Genomic DNA, 19,457 nt, shown 5'->3' with positions numbered 1-19,457 from the left:
CTCAGAAGAAAGTTTTTGTGATCCATTTCCAGAAGATCACAGCCACTGAAAACCCTGTGAACCACAGTTCTACTCTGAAACACACGTGGTAGCCCTGAGTCAGAGTCGACTCTACAGCAACTGGTTTAACATGCACACATTCTACTAACACTCCCTACCTGTGGCTTATTGAGGAGTGAGGAAGAACTGAAAGAAAAAGAGCTGTGGGCTGCCCTGTCTTTTCCTTTCCTTCTATGTCATCATTTGCTGTGTGAGTGGTTAGCTAATACCAGGGAATTAACACAAGTGACAAAGGGTATGATGGGGTTCGTTGCTCACTTGTGGCTCTTTGAATACCACAGCCTTCCTTCTGTGTTTGAAGCAAGTTCTAGTCAAAGAGCAGGTGTGGTCACTTAGGGCTGTCAGCGCCCCTTCCTTACTCAGTCTAATTGAACATCTTAAGTAATTAAGCATCAGAAGATTAAACATGCCTCCACCAGGCCAGCCCTAGGCTTCTTCCTGTCTACTTCTTGCTCTAGTGAGTATCCAAAATTATAGATTTTGGATGTAGAAAGAGAACCTAACCATTGCTTTAGCGAACTCAGAAGACAGTTACTGAATGACTATGTACTTGTTTATTCATTTTTGGTCATTGTGAGACTTGTGCCTCCGAGCTAGTAGACTGTAGAGTGAGAAGATAGAAATTAGTTCTTCCTTCCTTGAAACCGTCTATGCTGGGTCCATAAGTGAAGCATGTTTTCTATCATTCAGGAAAAGAGTTTTCGATCTATACTTCCAACAGTGAAATTAATTGAGATTCTCCTCAGCTTCTCCACACCTACATACACAGCAAGGACTTTAGCATATCACCTTCTTTCATTGCCACTTTATGGTCTAGGGGTGTATCTTCATGGGTATTTTAATGAGAAATTAAAAAGAATATCAGGAATAGCAAGTCTGATGCCATGTTAACAGAGCTTTGAATAATATTTAACAACAGTTATCAGCCATGATTTTATGTAATGTGTCCATTATTATTCTGGTCAATAGCCTATTGTATATTTAAGAATATTCTTCATTTCAGCCTTATATTATTATGTATTTTTACTGCCATACTTTGGTTAAAAAGAACTGTATTTTCAATTAGATCTATATGATTTAAATTATGTTTTGAAATTTTCTTTGAGCCAAAGCTTTTATAAAGTAGTAATGTTTTTAAAATCCAAACACTAACTATTAGATTTCTATTTTAAGCAGTTGAGCCTATTGAGGAGACTACAGTTGAAACTGAAATTCCAAAAGAATCCAAAGAGGGCCTGGAAACTGAAAAATTATCTGAAACAGGTTAGATTATAAAATAAAAGTAGTTAATAAATTAAAGTGCTTTTCATGTTCTCTCATAGTCTTGTCCCTTATTTTAGGTATAGTACAAACTTCCTACTTATTTCTTTCTACATTTTATGCCAGTTGTGTGTTATATTTATTTAGCTTATTTCATTAAAATTGTATCTGACCAACAACCATTTTGGAAAGTGATATGGCGCTTCCTTAGAAAGCTAGAAATAGAAATACTGTATGGTCCAGCAATCCTGCTCCTAGGAATATATCCTAGAGAAATAAAAGTCATCACACGAATAGGCATATGCACAACCATGTTCACTGAAGGATTGTTCATAATAGCAAAAAGATAGAAACAACCTAGATGCCCCTCAACAGATGAATGGATAAACAAACTGTGGTATATACACAAAATGAAGTATTACACAACAATAAAGAACAATGATGAATCTGTGAAGCATCTCATAACAAGGATGAATCTGGAGGGCATTATGCTGAGTGAAATAAGTCAGTCACAAAAGGACAAATATTGTATGAGACCACTACTGTAAAAACTCATGAAAAGGTTTGCATACAAAAAGAAACAGTCTTTGTTGGTTATGAGGGAGTGGAGGGGTGGGGCTGGAAAAAACACTAAATAGACAATAGATAAGTGGGAACTCTGGTGAAGGGTAAGACAGTACACAATACTGGAGAAGCCAGTACAGCTTGTACAAGGCAAGGTCATGGAAGCTCCACAGACAAGTCTAAACTCCCTGAGGGACGAAACTACTGAGCTGAGAGCTGTGTGCACCATGGTCTCGGGGAACATCTAGCTCAATTGGCATAACATAGTTTATAAAGAAAATGTTCTATATTCTACTTTGGTGAGTAGCGTCTGGGGTATTAAAAGCCTGTGAGCGGTCATCTAAGATAATCCACTGGTCTCACCCCTTTGGGAGCAAGGGAGAATGAAGAAAACTAAAGATACAAGGAAAAGATGAGTCCAAAGGACTAATGGATCACATCTACCACGGTCTCCACCAGACTGAGTCCGGTACAACTAGATGGTGCCCGGCTACCACCACTGACTGCTCTGACAGGGATCACAATAGAGGTCCCAGACAGAGCTGGAGAAAAATATAGAACAAAATTCTAACTCACAAAAAAGACCAGGCTTACTGGCCTGACAGAGACTGGAGAAACCCCAAGAATATGGCCCCCGGACACCGTTTTAGGTCAGTAATGAAGTCATTCCTGAGGTTTACCCTTCAGTCAAAGATTAGACAGGCCCATAAAACAAAACAAGACTAAAGAGGCACAACGGCCCAAGGGCGAGGATTAGTAGGCAAAAGGGGACAGGAAAGCTGATAATAGGGAACCCAAGTTCTAGACGGGAGAGTGTTGACATGTCGTGGGCTTGTTAACCAATGGCATAAAACGATGTGTACTATTTAATGAGAAACTAGTTTGTTCTGTAAACCTTCATCTAAAGTACAATAAAAAGAGAGATTATAGTTGAACTATCAAACATTAAAATGATTAATGTTCTAAAAAGCAAAAAATAGTAACCAGATTATGGCACTATATTTTATCCTATATATTTTATTAACAGTGAAAGACACCATATAAAATTCACATTTATTATTCTAATAATTTGGATTTATTAATTCACCTATAGCCAATACAAGGAGCAAAGCATAATTAAAATACAAGTTTATGGAATGTATATCATTGCTTAGAAGATTATGTTTATTTCCTTGAAACGTTACTAAAATATTATAAAGTATAAATTATTTTTGGCAAGATGACTAAAAAGATAATGTTTAAAATCTCTTTTTTTTTTCTTCTTTAACGTTTACTCAAAAGTTATGCTTCCTGAGTATCCAGAAGACGCTTATCCTGATGTTCCCGAAATGGAGCCACTTAAAGAGAGTATTAGACAGTTCACCTTGTCCTGGAAACAGCTGGAAGTATCACTCAATGATTTAACTTTTATTCAAATCTTAAACTTGGAAATTGCTGGCAAAACTCCAGAGGAACTACTTCAAAAAGTAGTTGAGACTATGGAAAGTAAGGGCAATAATCATAACATTTGCTATCGAGAGCAGGTAGTGTTATCAAAAGCATTGTGAAACTTTGAAGGCTTTCTTGATTGTTTATGAAGTAAAACATTCAATATATCCAAGGATGATATTTTAAAAATATTTCACAACTGTAGTAATACAGCCACTGACCAATGAGAGGAGCCACCAGGCACAACTAGCACTGGCCATACTGGACAGCTGTCACGTTATGAATTTTTAAGCCTATTTGTGTACATACTTCACCCTAGAGAGTAGTAATTATAATTAATTGTCTTAGCCTTTGACTACTGTAATACAATAACATCCTTGTATTCCAAAAACTTTTTCGTAAATGTCTTTTTTTTTTTTTAATAGAACCATTTAAATATACTGGGTGGGAGTTAACTGTGGAAGATTATGATGAAGAAACTGAAGACTATCAGGCTGAAGCAGAAGTTGATGAGGAGCTCGAAGAAGAAGAGGAGGAAGAGGAAGAGGTATGATTCTTTTATTATCATTCTCTTTTGGCAGGTCACTCAGAATGTGCATGTCCGGAGTGGTAACTGTCAGTTTTGGGCCCCAAGTAAACAAACAGGTGTCCTCAATTTGATGAATAAACATTTTCATACACAACCTCTTTGGAAGGAGCAACACTAAATGGTATCATCAAGGAATGACGCCATCTGAGAAGATGACATTTGAGGTGAAGCAGAAAGGCTGAAAAGGATCTGGCCATAGATCACACCACAGCAAAGGCCCAGAGGTGGGCATAAGCTCAGTGTGGCCAAGAAGGAAATTGAATGTGGCTCCACACAACCTCCCAGCCCAGCTTCACATGACCACTGCAGTGCCAGGGATGCACAGACAGTGTGTTATATCCATGCAGAGAGAAAAGGGAAATCTTTTTTTTTTTTAAATATATAGATATTAGAGAAATAAATATTTATAAATTTAACAGAAGTGGGTGTTTTATGGAGCCCTGGTGGCACAGTCGTTAAGAGCTTGGTTGCAAACCAAAAGATCGGAAGTTTGAATCCACCAGCCACTCCTTGGAAACGCTATGAGGCAGTTCTACTCTGTCCCATAGGGTCACTGTGAGTTGAATTCGACTCGACGGCAATGGGTGGGTGCTTTATATAAAATACAGCAATGGAGTCTTTGAGGGGCTGCTTGCATAATAGTGTGCAATTTTCTCACACAGGAACAACCCTTGTTCAAGCCTCATTCTTATTCCCTTAGCATCAGAATTGTGATAACCATTCTCATTTGATAGTCATCTAGTTCAGACATCTATCTATAATAAAACAGGGAGTGTTTCTTTTAATTTTCAGCTTTATAAATAAAATAATTATTAAGTTACATAAACATACACTTGTAATTAACTTATTGTTGCTTAACTTAAATCCAAATATTTATGTGTCAAATGACAAAAGATATGCAGTGTGATTCAGATAACAGTTTCCATTCAATACTTCAGCCAAGAGTGGCTAAAGGAAATGATTTTGTCTTATATTCAGATACTCTTCTTTCATCGTCCTTCTGCCATGTCTGTTGGTCTTCTCTGTTCCATTCTGTTTTATTTCCTGCATCCAAGAGAATGACCTCTTTTTTGTATCTGTGGAAAATTCTCAGTCTATCTGTAGTATTCAAAACTTATTTTTAGGTATGGTCTTCACTGATAATGTAATCACTTTTTTTCACTTCCTCTCTTCCTAATAGGAAACTAAAACACCACTCTTGAGGCCCCAGTAATTGTCCTAAATTAGAATATTGAATGGAAGACATATTTCAGAGTAGAAGATCAACAATATGTAGAAAGAGATGGAAAATTGGAGAGAAAAGGCATTTGGAGGATAGCTCCAAGAGACCTAGCCAGTGATAGGTGTTATGGAGGAAAAAAAAGAAGAGATGGAAGAAAGGCAAGAATTAATTTCCCTGAGACAAAGAAAGACGTAACCTACAGATTGAAAGGCATACCAACTCCAGGCTGAATTGATGAAAAAAGACAAACACCTTGTTCTTGGCATATGGGGTGTGAGTCCTGACATGTGAGGAGAAAGAGGAGATACAACAAGTATCCAGACAGAGGATAGCACTTCCCCATTGCTCCAATATAAACACTTGAAAATTTAAAAATACATACACCTACATAATTTTTCTAAATGCTAGTGAGTTAAATAAAAATAAATAAATAAAATTACAGACCATTTAAAAATGAATAAAAATATAAAAACCACATACGAAAGCATTGTGGCATGGCAGAAGTAGACATTAGGGTTGCCAGGTAAAATACACGATGCCCAGTTAAATTTGAATTCAGGTAAATGCTTTTGTGCATGGGATGTGCTTATACTGAAAAATTATTTATTATATGGAATTCAAATTTAATTGGATGGTCTGTATTTTTATTTGCTAAGTCTGACAACCCTACTTTAAGTGCATTTATTAGGAAACAAGAAAGACTGAAAAAAAATAACGAAGTATTCAACTCAGGAACCTGGGAACTACAGCACCACAAAATAAATCAAAAGAAAGTAGAAGAAAGAAGGTTAAAGGCAAAAATTAATGAAATAGGAAAATAAGACAAAATATAAACAGACTCTAGACCTAATTATAAAAATATAAGATTAGTTCATTGACAAGAGCAATAAAATAGACAAACTTCTGGCAAGTTGAGTCATGTGTGACGAAGAGGTAATAAACATGTGAAACCAAATAGTATATACCTAGATAAAAACAAAAAGAGAGGGTTGTTCTAAATTGTAGAAGCTTTAGACTAATGTATTTCAAAGTCAAGATGAAAAGGATTTTACCCAAAAAAATCAATTACTACAATTTGCTTAGGAAGAAAGATGAAAGCTGAACAAACAAAAATAATAGGTGGGTTTATTGCTAATATACTTTCTTTGATTAGATAGTTCCTATATTACTTATACTCATCCCCATCATAGAAAAAGATAAATACTTCCCAGTTCATTGTGGAGCTTGCATAACCCTTATACAAAAATTGAACAAGAGTGACACAAGTAAAGAATAGATTATTCTCATTTTTGCACCTTTACAGAAGGTCATCTATATCAGTAGGATACACTTAGAAAAAAGGGTCTGGAATGATACACAAAAACTATTAAGAGTATTAGTATAGTATCGGAAGGAAAAGAAATGAAATTTTCACTCTTTATACATTTTGAATACTTCTACAAATAAGCATGTATTGATAAGCAACAAAGCAATTCCTGAAGCATCTCCCATTTAATTTTAAGAAGTTGTGACCCTGATTCAGCTTTTATTTTTCTGGGTTTGCTTGTTGCTGGGTGCCGTCTAGTTGATTTCAACTTATAGCAACCCCATGTGACAAAGTAGAACTGTTCCATAAGGTTTTCTTGGCTGTAATCTTTATGGGAACAGATCGACAGGCCTTTCTCCTGCAGAGCCGCTGGGTGGACTCAAACCGCCAACCTTTCAGTTGGCAGCTGAGCACTTAAACTTTGAGCCACCAGGGCTCCTTATTTTCCTGGGAATAATATATTTTTTTTAGAAACTAACCTCACAGTGACCCTACGCCAGCACCTCCTGGGTTTTTTCATTCCACCTGTATCTGTGGAGGGCTAAGGATGGTTTCATTCTCAGTGATGCTTATGAAAATCAATCATGGGATGTGAATATAGAGGAATAGGAGAACTGATTTTTTTAAATAATTAAAATCGTATAAGGACTGGCCTTTTGTGGATTGTTTTAAATTTGTATTGTTGTGGATTAAACATTGCTCAAGATGCACTATTTTTTTCAATTTCCTCTTTAGTATTGCATCAAATTACTTCTTAATAATGTTCTTCAGACTGTGAATGTATTTCTAGAATGAAGAGAGAATTAAAGAAAAGAGGAGGCATTTGGGAGATACAAAGCACTTTTGTCCAGTGGTTCTCAAAGAAAACTTCATCCTACAACCAGGCAACACAGAAGAAGCAGCTAAATATCGAGAAAAGATCTACTACTTTTCAAGTGCTGAGGCTAAAGAAAAGTTTTTGGAGCATCCTGAGAAATACGTGGCTCATGAAGAACCGTTAAAGGTGAAAACAATGTTCCTATCCTAAATTATTGCTCCTTTTTTTAAGAACTTACTAACAACCTCCATCATTGAAGATCGGTAAAGTCCCTGATCTAACAATAAAATGTCTCAAAGAACAACAGTTTTAGAATATAATATAAAAATAATTATCTATTTTGGTTTCTACAGTAATGCTTTAATATGTATCTTTATATCTGAAATAAAAAGACAATGCTGAACTTATTGCTTAACATATTAATCCACTGCTGTCAAGTCAATTCCGACTCACAGTGACCCTACAGGACAGAGTCGAACTGCCCCATAGAGTTTCTGAGAAGCACCTGGTGGATTCGAACTGTTGTGCTGACCTTTATGGTCAGCAGCCATAGCACTCAACCGCTACGCCACCAGGGTTTCCACTTACTGTATTAAGAGACGGAATTCCTGATTGGTGCAAATGATTAACTCACTTGGCTGCTAATCTAAAGGTTGGAGGTTCAAGTCCGCCCAGAGTTCCCCTAAAAGGAAGGCCTAGCAATCTACTTCTGAAAAATCAGCCACTAAAAGCCTTATGAAGCACAGTTCTACTCTGACACACATGGGGTTGCCATGGGTCACAGTCAACTGGAGGGCAACTGTTTTACTCGTTTAGATTAAGAGAGCAAGGTTTTGTTCTGTTATATGTAAGGTCGCCATGAATCAAAGCCGACTCAAAATAACTGATAACAACAACAAATGCTGGTTATTTACTGTCTTAAAGCAGAGCGGTCAGCTGATTTTACATAGGATTTTTGAGAACTGTGGAATTCAGGAATTGGTGGATTTTCAGAGGCATAAGTGGGTTGACCTGATCTGTAGAAGTGTGATTGATCAGGTGAGACTGCTGTCTACTGGTTCACATTCAGAGGCATGGTTATTGGTGTGAGTCCATCTCTGACTGGCTGACTTCAGAAACTAGAGGCTGACACTGGTTAGTTCGATTACAAAAAAGTGTTCTCTGAGCTAAAATGTCAATTTAAAAGCAATTACCATGACTTTAGAACAGTCTTTTCCTCAATTTGTGGGAATGTTTTTATTCTTGTTTTCCATTGGAACAAATTTTTCTACCTTCTTTAAAAAAATATTTATAAAGAACACATTGTGGTAATATTTTAGTCATTTTTTTTTAAATAAAGCACAATGCATAATTCTACCAGCTTTAGACAGTTTTCGTTTTACTTTCCAGTTCTCTTCCACATGGATATATTTTTTTATAGTGTATATAACATTCTGTAATCTGCTTTTTCACTTAATATTATATCATAGAAATGTTTTTTTGTATTTCTACATAAATCTCATAATGTCTAATCGTTATGATCATCAAAACAATTTTAACATCAATTCATTGTTAGACATTTTTTCACAGTATTTTTCATAGTGTCTTGCCATGGTGGATATGAAATGGTACTTAGGAAGTTTTGGGGCACATCGTTCTTGTTTCTCTTGAATTATTTTATAAATATAATTATCTGAAATGAGATTACTGGATCAAGCTATATAAATTACAATATATTGCCATATTACTTTATGTAATACCCATGCCTTTTTTTTCTTAAGCATAATATATAGAACATGATTTAAATTCTTCTGGATAATTTAGGCTATATTTTGATGAACCTCAATTTTTATATGATGCCCACAGAGACTGTTTAAGTAGATGAGTGGTTGGTTGTGCCATCACTAAAAATTCTGAGTCTACTGGTGGTGGGGGTCATTTAAGGGCTTGGCCATTTGTCTTTTGTCTTTTTCAGCTGTCATTTCTCTCCTCTGAGTCAGTTTGCTACTTGTGATCTATTGTCTTTTTTACACAAATCCATGTGGGTAATAACCTGAAAGCCTGATGGCGACTCATTGTTCTGCAGAGCATAAAGTACATGAGTTAGTCATGGACATTTTCTTCCATGTCCAGCTACCGTAATGCCCTCTGAATTAGCAGCAGTGTTCCAGACAGATCAACTGCCAAAGATTTAACCTGTGTTACTCCAGCAATCTTACCACTGAGCTATTTAAAATGTGAGGCCACAGCTACATAATTTCATACTAGCTCTAATTTTTATGTTTTTGTTTTGTTTTTCCCATTGTTCAATTTTTCATTGTTTATGTTTCTCAAAATACTACTTGTACATGTTAATTTATGAGGAAAAGCAAGTCTCCGCTCTCCACTGCAGTCCCATATCAAAGGCCATATCTTTGACATTCCTATTTTTAATTCTTCTTTAGTTGCCTCCCCATACTAGAATAATGTGCTTATCTCTCCATTTCTTGATATATCGACTTTAGTCATTAGCAGCTGACTCCCTGACATGAAAAGTAAAGATTTAGCTCTTATGCCACCACCTTTTTACCAGGGTTTTATATCTGTTATTTTTCATTCTGTTGTGGGCAATCTTTATAACTTTAAAGAACCTTCTCAGTTTTCAACTTGTTTTATATTTATTGTTAATAGTGTGTGTTTACTCTCCTCTTAGTAAAATAAGATATGATCCCCCTGCCCTTTTTTCCCACCTCTCCTCCCCTACTAATGTATTCTATCCTCTATCTTCTCTGTTTATGCTTTTATATTGTCACGATTGTTAACATTTACATTCTGTCCAGTAGCCAACCTTCTGTGCTTTGCTCCTAAATTGACTCAAAAATGTGAAAACCAATAAACTATTCTTAATAGTGCAAAATTTCAGACCGAGTTGTATGTTAGTATTTTATTTCTTATTTAATAGTTGAATAGCTTGATCTCTGGGCAATAAAATGAAAATTTATCTTCCTGCGGTTTCTCATTGCAATTTTGTTTCTTATATTCTTGCCCTTATCAAATTCTAAAGTTTTCTTAAGCTTTCAAACATACTTTATGATTGTTGAGCCCCCTTTTCTGCCAGAGACTTCCTACCCAGAGTTTTCCATCCTTCTTCTAGTTTCCATTCTGGCATCCTCCTTCACTATATCCTTGATTTGATTCACTGAGTCCAGGATGATGTAGGATTCTTTTAGTTGCAATTGAAAGGAAGGGAAGAAGGGATGCAGAGAGGGAGAGAGGAAGGAGAGGGACTTACCCCAAACTGGCCTAACTAAAAAAAAAAAAGGTACTGAAAAATACATTGATAGGATTGTTTTTAGGTGTGGCTTCTTGCCTGTCATCAAGTGTCAAATGTCATCAGGGCTGGGTTTCTCTCTCCATCTCTCAGTTCTGCTTTCTCTGGATATGTATTCTCAGGCAGTTTCCCCCTTGTGGGAAAATGACAGCAGGAGCTCCCGGTCTTAAATCCATTTGTTCTCAAAACAAGCAAAAAGGACCTGATTTTTTTCTCCCAAAAGCTTCAGCAAGTCTCACTGAACCACTCGCAGCAGCCAAAGAATGTGATATATCGCCATCAGTTGACTTAAGTTTTGTCATATGCCCAATTCTTGAACTAATGATGGAATCAGTTCCACTGATGGTCATCACAAAGTGATGAGTGGTCTCCCAGAGCTCTATCCAGATATGGCTAACAGAAGGATAGTGAATAAATGCTAGGTGGCAAAATCAACAGTTCTCTACATCATGTTTTCCTTTTGTGTTTGTTTTCTTCAGCCTTGTTTTGCTGAAACACATCCTCAACTAACTTTCTTCATATCTGAAAATATCATTATTTGGTTCTCACATGTGATTGATACATTGTATGAGCATAGATATGTAGGTTGAAAATCACTTTCCTGTCAGAATACCTTGGATTTCTCTTTCCCTTGTGTATATTTCCCTGGTATACCTTCTCCCTGCATCTTTAAACTCTTTTCTAAACATTTTCTCCACAAGGACAGGAGATGATGAGGCTATACTCCTTGCTTCTCTCTGCTGATAGCAATTCATAACTTCTCCTTTCTTTGAGGTTCACTCCATTGAGATGTATCACAATTTCCCCCCTCCTTATTGCCGTCACCTACCAATTTCATAGTCATTTCTGCTCATTCACAAAAGACTTAAGCTCCTGCCTCACCACAGCTCTCATCATCATTCTTGGCAATTTCAGCATCCACATGAATGATCCATATTCCTCATCTCCAGGATGGGAATTATAGGCATTCATGAGTGGCCTCTAATGTTTCATTATTAGAGATCTTTTGTTTGACAGAGAGTTTTTTTTTAATGATGTTAAGAAAATCTCTTTCCATTCTTCACTAGAACTTTTTTAAAAAGCAAATCTGAATGTTTAATTTTATCAAATGCTTTTTGGCACATGATATTAAGATGATCCTATGGAAAAAAAAGAAAAAGGTGATCCCGTGGAAACAACCTAAGTGTCCATCAATGGGTGAATGGATAAGCAAATTGTGGTGCATACATACAATGGAATAGTATGCAACTGTAAAGAATATGAGGAGTCCGCAAAACATCTTTTAACATGGATGAATCTGGAAGATGGTATGCTGAGTGAAATAAGTCAATCACAGAAGGGCAAAAAGCGTATGGTCCCACTGTTGTAAAAAGTCAAGAATAAATATACAAACAGAAAGCAACGTTCTTCAATGGTTACCAGGGATGGGAGAGGGAGGAAGGGGGAATCACCTTCTAGGTAGTAGACACTTGTTGTTTTTGGTGATGGGAAAGGAAATACCAATATGGGTGAAGTCCACACCACTTGACCAAGGTAAATGAAGACACTAAGAAAAAGGGACAATTTTAGTAAATGCTATAACATGTCCAATTTTTTTTGAAATAGCATATTTTTTATTACCTATATTTTAACCACAATAAAATAAAATAGTAGCCAGTGATCGTTATATGCAATTCAGTATGTGTGTATATAGATATATGAGATGGAATCGACTCGACGGCAGTGGGTATATATATTTATAGTTGTTGTTAGGTGCCATTGATTCAGTCCCAACTCATAGTGACCCTATGCACAACAGAACAAAACACTGGCCAGACTTGTGCCATCCTTAACAATTGTTGTTATGCTTGAGCCCATTGTTGCAGCCACTGTGTCAATCCACCTTGTTGAGGGTCTTCCTCTTTTCCACTGACCCTGTACCTTACCAAGCATGTTGTCCTTCTCCAGGGACCGATCCTTCCTGACAACGTATCCAAAGTATGTAAGAAGCAGTCTCACCATTCTTGCTTCTAAGGAGCATTCTAGTTGTACTTCTTCCAATACAGATTTGTTTCTTCTTTTTGCAGTCCATGGTATATTCAATATTCTTCACCAACACCGCAATTCAAAGGTGTCAGGTCTTCTTCGGTCTTCCTTATTCATTGTTCAGCTTTCGCACGCATATGATGCAACTGAAAATACCATGGCTTGGGTTAGGTGCACCTTAGTCTTCAAGGTGACATCTTTGCTTTTCAACAGTTTAAAGAGGTCTTTTGCAGCAGATTTGCCCAATACAATGCATCTTTTGATTTCTTTTTAATTAATTTTTCTTGTGCTTTAAGTGAAAGTTTACAAATCAGGTCAGCCTCTCATATAAAAATTTACATACAACTTGCTATACACTCCTAATTGCTCTCCCCCTAATGAGATAGCACAATCCTTCCCTCCACTTTCTCTCCTGGTGTCCATTTGGGCAGCTTCTGTTCCCCTCTGCCCTCTCATCTCCCCTTCAAACAGCAAAAGCCAACATAGTCTCACGTGTCTACCTGATCCAAGAAGCTCGTTCTTCACCAGTATCATTTTCCATCCCATATTCCAGTCCAATCCCTGTCTGAATAGTTGGCTTTGGGAATGGTTCCTGTTTGGGGCTAACAGAAGGTCTGGAGACGATGGCCTCTGGGGTCTTTCTAGTCCCAGTCTGACCATTAAGTCTGTTTTTTTAATGAAAATTTGGGGTGTGCATCCCACTGCTGTCCTGCTCCCTCAGGGGTTCTCTGTTGTGTTCCCTGTCAGAGCAGTCATCGATTGTGGCCAGGCACCATCTAGTTCTTCTGGTCTCAGGATGATGTAGTCTCTGGTTTATGTGGTCCTTTCTGTCTCTTAGGCTCATAGTTACCTTGTGTCTTTGGTATTCTTCATTTTCCCTTTCTCCAGGTGGGTTGAGACCAACTGATGCATCTTAGATGACTGCTTGCTACTGTCTAAGACCCCAGATGCCACTCTCCAAAGTGGGATGCAGAATGTTTTCTTAATAGATTTTATTATGCCAGTTGACTTAGATGTCCCCTGAAATGTACAATTTTGCGACAACAGTGATAACAACCAAAAAATATGTGTGTGGTTATGTAGGTAGATATGTATGCATATATGTGTATAGGAAGGCATATGCAAGTAAATGCACATGCATGTAGAGGTTATCTGTAGGCATGTATATAAATATATATAAATAAAGGATATAGAGGGCACAGTTACAGAGACTTCCTAGATGTATCCAAACAACTTGCAGGATTGGTTTACTGAGTTAAAAGGCTTGGGGCCATAGTCTTGTGGAACCACTTAGTGAATTGGGCATAACATAGTTCATAAAGATAACGTTCTATGTTCTAGTTTGGTAAGTAGCGTCTGGGGTCTTAAAACCTGGCAAGCGGCCGTCTAAGATACAACTATTAGCCTCTACTCGTCTGGAGCAAAAGACAATGAAGGAAACCAAAGACTCAAAGAAGAAACTAGTCCATGGGACTAATAGCCCACACCAACCACACTAACCTGAGACCAGAAGAACTAGATGGTGCCCAGCTATCACTACCAACCGTTCTGACCAGAGACACAATAGAAGATCCCAGATAGAATGGGAGAAAAATGTAGAACAAGTTTAAATTCCTAAAAAAAGGCCAGACTTACTGGACTGATAGAGACTAGAGGAACCCCCGAGACTATTGTCCTAAGATACCCTTTGAACTTGGAACTGAAGCTATTTCTGGAGGTCACCTTTCAGCCAAATAATAGCTGGCTTTTAAAATAAACAGTATCATCCAGAGTAACGTGCTCCCTTAAACAATTACCTATGTGAGACCAAATGGTCAACAGTTATCCAAAAGCAAAGATGAGAAGGCATGGGGGGAAGGGAAGCTAGATCAATGGAAACAGAACAAACAGAAAGGAAATAATGAGAATGCCGATGAACGAATTTGCTGTGTAAACATTTACCTAAAACACACAAAAAAATTTTTTAAAAGATCCTATGGTCATTGATAATCCCTGCAGACTATTGTTGTAATGAATTACAGTGAAATCTGTGAGAGCTGGAACTCTACAGGACTACCTTGTTTTTCCAGGTCTCAAAAGTTTTCTGCCTTTGACGGGATGTAGTCTTACAACTTTTCCGTAGCTCTCTATTCATGGAAAATATTTGAGCTTTCCTTCTGACAGGTTTCCATCTTACACAGGTCCCAGATTTCACAGGTTTTACTGTATATTAATTGATATCCTAAAAATGAACCGTCCTTGATTTCCTGAAAATTATAGTCCGTACTGGGTCTTAGGGGGAAAATTTTTATAAACCTATCATGTTTTCTGAAGTACTCAAAAGTTCCTTTTCTTTATTCCCCTCTATCCCACCTCCCCTGGCCCAACGTCCCTTACAGGCTCCTCCATTAAGACTATGTCTTCTGGGCCCCCATGGCTCTGGCAAAACTACCTGTGGAAGACATCTGGCAGAAAATTTGGGCATTTTTCACATTCAGTTTGATGAAGTCCTTCAAGAAAAATTAATGCTCAAAATCGAAAAGAAAGTTGGACCTGAATTTGAGGAAGAGTCTGAGGATGAACAAGCTGTAAAACAAGAAATTGAAGAACTTGCAGTTCAAGCCAATATTACAATTGAGGAAGAAAATACAAAGAAGCCGGTAGTAATATTAACATTCTCTTTGTAGAAGCAGAATATAAGCAGTATAAAACACTATAGAATTTCTAACAAGAAAAAGTCAGCCTATGAAAAGCACTTAAAAGTTATCCCCCCACATGTTAAATACAGATCTTACTGCCCATCTAGAATATAAAATAGTGAGTTTCACTGACTGCAGTAAAAAATGGAGAAAGATTTCCCTGACAAGACCATTGTGTATTTATTTGGGGTTATGTTATTTGATATGTCTGACCTAGATTGTAAGGTTTTTAATTACTGTGTTCTCTATCAAATACCGTAAAAATCTGTGCCAGTGCCAATGAGATTCAAAAATATTAATTTCTAATGATGCCTTGTAAGAAAGTATATATCTCTTAGATAATTTCTATTGGGGTTGTAAAACAAAGTTTTTAATTCTCACGCATTTGCTAACCATTTTCAGTATACCTAGACCATTTTTGTCTCAAATGATGCCCCACGTAAATAGGCCCAAGTAGTTACGTATAATACTTATAAAGTTGGAACAGGGCTGTATAGCAGCATGTAGCGCTCTAACAGGGGATGTGGCACCCCTCCAAACATATTCGTTAAATGTTTTCCATGTATATTTGGTGGCAATGGAGGAATTGAGATGGTATTAATTTAAAAAAACGTATTTTGATCCAGATTTGAAAATTGAACAAATATAGATTTTAAAATGTTGCAAGACATTTCCTACTTTTCTAGAGGTTTTTGTTTGGTTTTCTTTTACAGTTTTCTAAATCATTTGGCTTCTCAGGAGACACATTAAGAGATTTTATTTTTTACATAATAAAATCATATCCCACTTCCTGGTAAGCAGAATTTGCCATACCTTATTCATTTTCAGAATTTTTGGATAACAAAAATACTAAATAAAAATAGTTCCACTCTTGTGAGATCTGTTGTTTGTAAATATCCATTCAAGACTAATCGTATTTCAGAGAGAGCTGGGCTGTGTTAATGATCACAATATTTTCTGTTTATTATTATGATGCTTTAATCCCCCTTATGGGTTGTATTCCAAATGGTTGCATGGCTGGCCTATTCTCTAGTCATATCTAATTTGGAGAGATAATACTGTATAATTAAAAGAAAGACAACAAAAATCAGTAAGCCTTATAGGTGTGTGACTTAGGCTGTACAAGGTTTGAGCAAAGAATAATGAGACAGATATCCTGAGCCCATGTATGAAAATCAGTCCTACTAATCACTAGTAACTCCTCTTAACAATAATAGATATAATTTAATATTTATAATCATATTAAATATTGGTTTAAAAATATAGCCCAAATTAAAAATTTTTTAATACAAGCCATAGCATAAAAAATTATCTGGAAAAAACAGGTCTTTTCCCAATCAACTATGTCATATAGTATTGTGTATTAATATTGACTTTTGTTTTATTTTCTGACTCCTTATTTTCAGTCTCCAGAAATACATCTTACAGAGGAAGAAGAAGCAATCAAATCGAATCTAGTAGACAATGAGCCATTGCCTCCAGAAATTCTCGAAGGAATTCTTTCTGAGTGGTGGCTTAAGGAACCAATATGGTATTTTAATCTACATAGGATTATACTTTTGTTGACTTTTGTTTGCTTTATTCTTAAAAGTTAAAAATGCAATTCAATATTAATTTTAAGAGTTTTCTTCTCCTAGCTCCTTTCATGTAAACTAGTGACTCTTGCTTGAGCTACACCTTCAAAATGTCTGGGAGTTTTTAAAAAAAATATTAATGACCAGACCTCACCCCAAAACAGTTGAATCAGAGTCTCTGGGGGTGTGGGGCTGGGACCAGGCATGGCATTTTTGAGAGCACCTCAGATGATTCTAATGTGCAGACATGGCTGAGAACCCCTGTTCTAAACCATGTATCCCAATCTGTGCTGGACTCTTTTCCCTACTGCCTTTTAACAATTACAGGGAAACCTGGGAGAGCCAGAACACAATGGGACTGCCTTGTTTTTCCAGGTTTCACAAGTTTTCTGCCTTTGACAGGGTGCAGACTTACTACTTTTCTATCGCTTGTTTTAGTGGAAGATACTTGAGTTTTCCTTCTCTCACAGGTTTCTGCTTTATACAGGTTCTGGCTTTCACAGGTTTTACTGTACTCTCCATTTAATGACTATCTATAGTGTTATCCCTTTACCAAATGCCAGAAACAATCTTGATACCAGATAGGACAAATTTATCAATCTCCAGGTCACCAGAGTTCAAAACTTCACCTCTGTTCTTTAGTCAGACTCTCTCTTGCCTTGATTATCTACCTGCAAATGACTTCTGACACCAACTACCTGCAGTTAGGCCACACTTCACAGGTGAAGGGCACAGTCCTCTACAAGGCTGCCTTCACTTCACTTCAGACACCAGCCACCCTCACTTCTGACCGGCTGGTTATAAGCTGGGGGTTCTTACTACCCTGTTAGTGTTGATAATTCACTACAGCAACTCACAGAATACATGGAAGTGCTTATTATTACAGTTTTATTATAGAAAAAGTCTACAAATTATAACCAGCCAAAGGGAGAGATGCATAAGGCATGGTTTAGGAGGGTCACAAATGCAAAGCTTCTGTGTCCCCAGAGATATGTCACCCTCATGGCACATTGAGGTGCACAGAATATTATTAACTGGGGGAGCGCACCTGAGCCTGGGAGTTCAGAGTTTTTATTGAGGCTTCATTATGTAGGCATGAATGAGTGAATCACCAGCCATGTGATTGAACTCAATCTCCAGCCCTCTTTCCCTCTCCAAAAAGTGAGGCTGGTATCATGTGACTCAAAACTGTAAACTTCTAATCATATGGTTAGTTTTTCTGACATGACCAGCATCTTGGTAGCATAAACTATCAAGGGGCCCACCATGAGTTACCTCATGAGAAAAACTATCAGGTGTGGTCCAGGGGCCCACCATTAATAACAAAGTCACTCCAGTCACTTGGGACATTCCCAGGATTTAGAGGCTACTCCCAGTAATTGGGAACAAAGGCCAGCCAAATCTCTTATTACACACCACTGAAAGTTTGGTGGTTCCAGGATCAAATTCTTGCCCAAACAGAAAGCTTCATACGTGCTCCCTGTTAGGGCAAAACCAATCCCACGGTATTGGGTCCTTCCTAGTTCCTGTTCCTAGGATAGGCCAGCTGAACAGCAGAGACTCATGGGAAGGCAGGACAGAGCAGATTTGGCCAGACTCACAGGATACAGCAGGAACCATGGGGGATGTGGAGAACAACCAGGGATGAGGGACTTAATTTTATTTATTTTTTAAAAGGTAATATTTGCAGGTCCCCACTAAAGGTAGAGAAACCCTGGTGGCATAGAGGTTAAGAGAAACGGCTGCTAACCAAAAGGTCGGCAGTTTGAATCCCTCAGGTGCTCCTTGGAAACTCTATGAGGCAGTTCTACTCTGTCCTAAAGGTGGACCAGCCAAATGTACTGGTTACATACAGAATGATATGTCCCTTAGGCTGCATGCTCCTCCCAAACTGAGAACTTATTTTCTTTTCCCTGTTACCTTCCTACAACTTTTAGTATGCTTCTAATTAATAGTAATTATCTATAAACTGATTGACTACAATTTTATATTATAGATATAAAAAATTATCATTTTAATCCCATTCAGTATATTTGGGAGAAGAAACGCCATGCATACACAAGTAGAAATATTAAAAGAAGTAAAAGATCCTACAGTAAACTTTTTAAACTATTCGTTGCACATCTATATAAAGTTAAGATTTATCTATATATTTTCTCATTTTAAAATTTATATTTAATCTATAATAAATATTTTAAGCAAATAAGATAAATTCTGAACATTGCCACCTAGTTCCACAGGTTTTATACTAGATGGTTTCCCCCGATACCCTGAGGAGGCCCAGTTTCTAGGGGAGCGTGGATTTTTCCCAGATGCTGCTGTTTTTATACAAGTCGATGATCAAGATATTTCTGATCGTCTTCTTCCTTCCCATATTGAAAAGTGGAAACTGAAACAAAAGAAGAGATTAGACAGGAAAAAACTCATCAAAGATATGAAGGCAAAAATAAGGGTAGGTATCCAGTAAAAATGCCTGGGAATAAATTTGTTCACCTTCTATTTTAAATTATAAAGTGGCCTTTACAAAAATGTAGTGTTCTGGTTTTAATACCATAGTTAGCATGAAAACATTGTTCATCAAACATCAAGACTATTTAAATTAAAGAGTTAAGAATTATGCGAGGCCTTTGTGATTGATAGGGCAG

General features: G+C 37.1%; 1 protein-coding gene across 1 annotated transcript in view; it reads left to right on the top strand.

Moving 5' to 3' along the window:
- Positions 1–19,457, top strand: part of AK9 (adenylate kinase 9) — a 171,428-nt gene that overhangs the window by 104,716 nt on the left and 47,255 nt on the right. Inside the window, exons 23-29 of the mRNA XM_064294766.1 lie at positions 1,237–1,323; positions 3,166–3,369; positions 3,738–3,859; positions 7,220–7,432; positions 14,939–15,199; positions 16,645–16,769; positions 19,045–19,264. Coding sequence (XP_064150836.1) covers positions 1,237–1,323; positions 3,166–3,369; positions 3,738–3,859; positions 7,220–7,432; positions 14,939–15,199; positions 16,645–16,769; positions 19,045–19,264 — 1,232 coding nt within the window. The remainder of the gene's footprint in view (positions 1–1,236; positions 1,324–3,165; positions 3,370–3,737; positions 3,860–7,219; positions 7,433–14,938; positions 15,200–16,644; positions 16,770–19,044; positions 19,265–19,457) is intronic.

This window comes from Loxodonta africana, chromosome 1 (assembly GCF_030014295.1).
Source record: "Loxodonta africana isolate mLoxAfr1 chromosome 1, mLoxAfr1.hap2, whole genome shotgun sequence".
Classification (NCBI taxonomy): domain Eukaryota; kingdom Metazoa; phylum Chordata; class Mammalia; order Proboscidea; family Elephantidae; genus Loxodonta; species Loxodonta africana.
The sequence above is the reverse complement of the archived record's forward strand: the minus strand, read 5'-3'. Positions and strand labels throughout refer to the sequence as shown.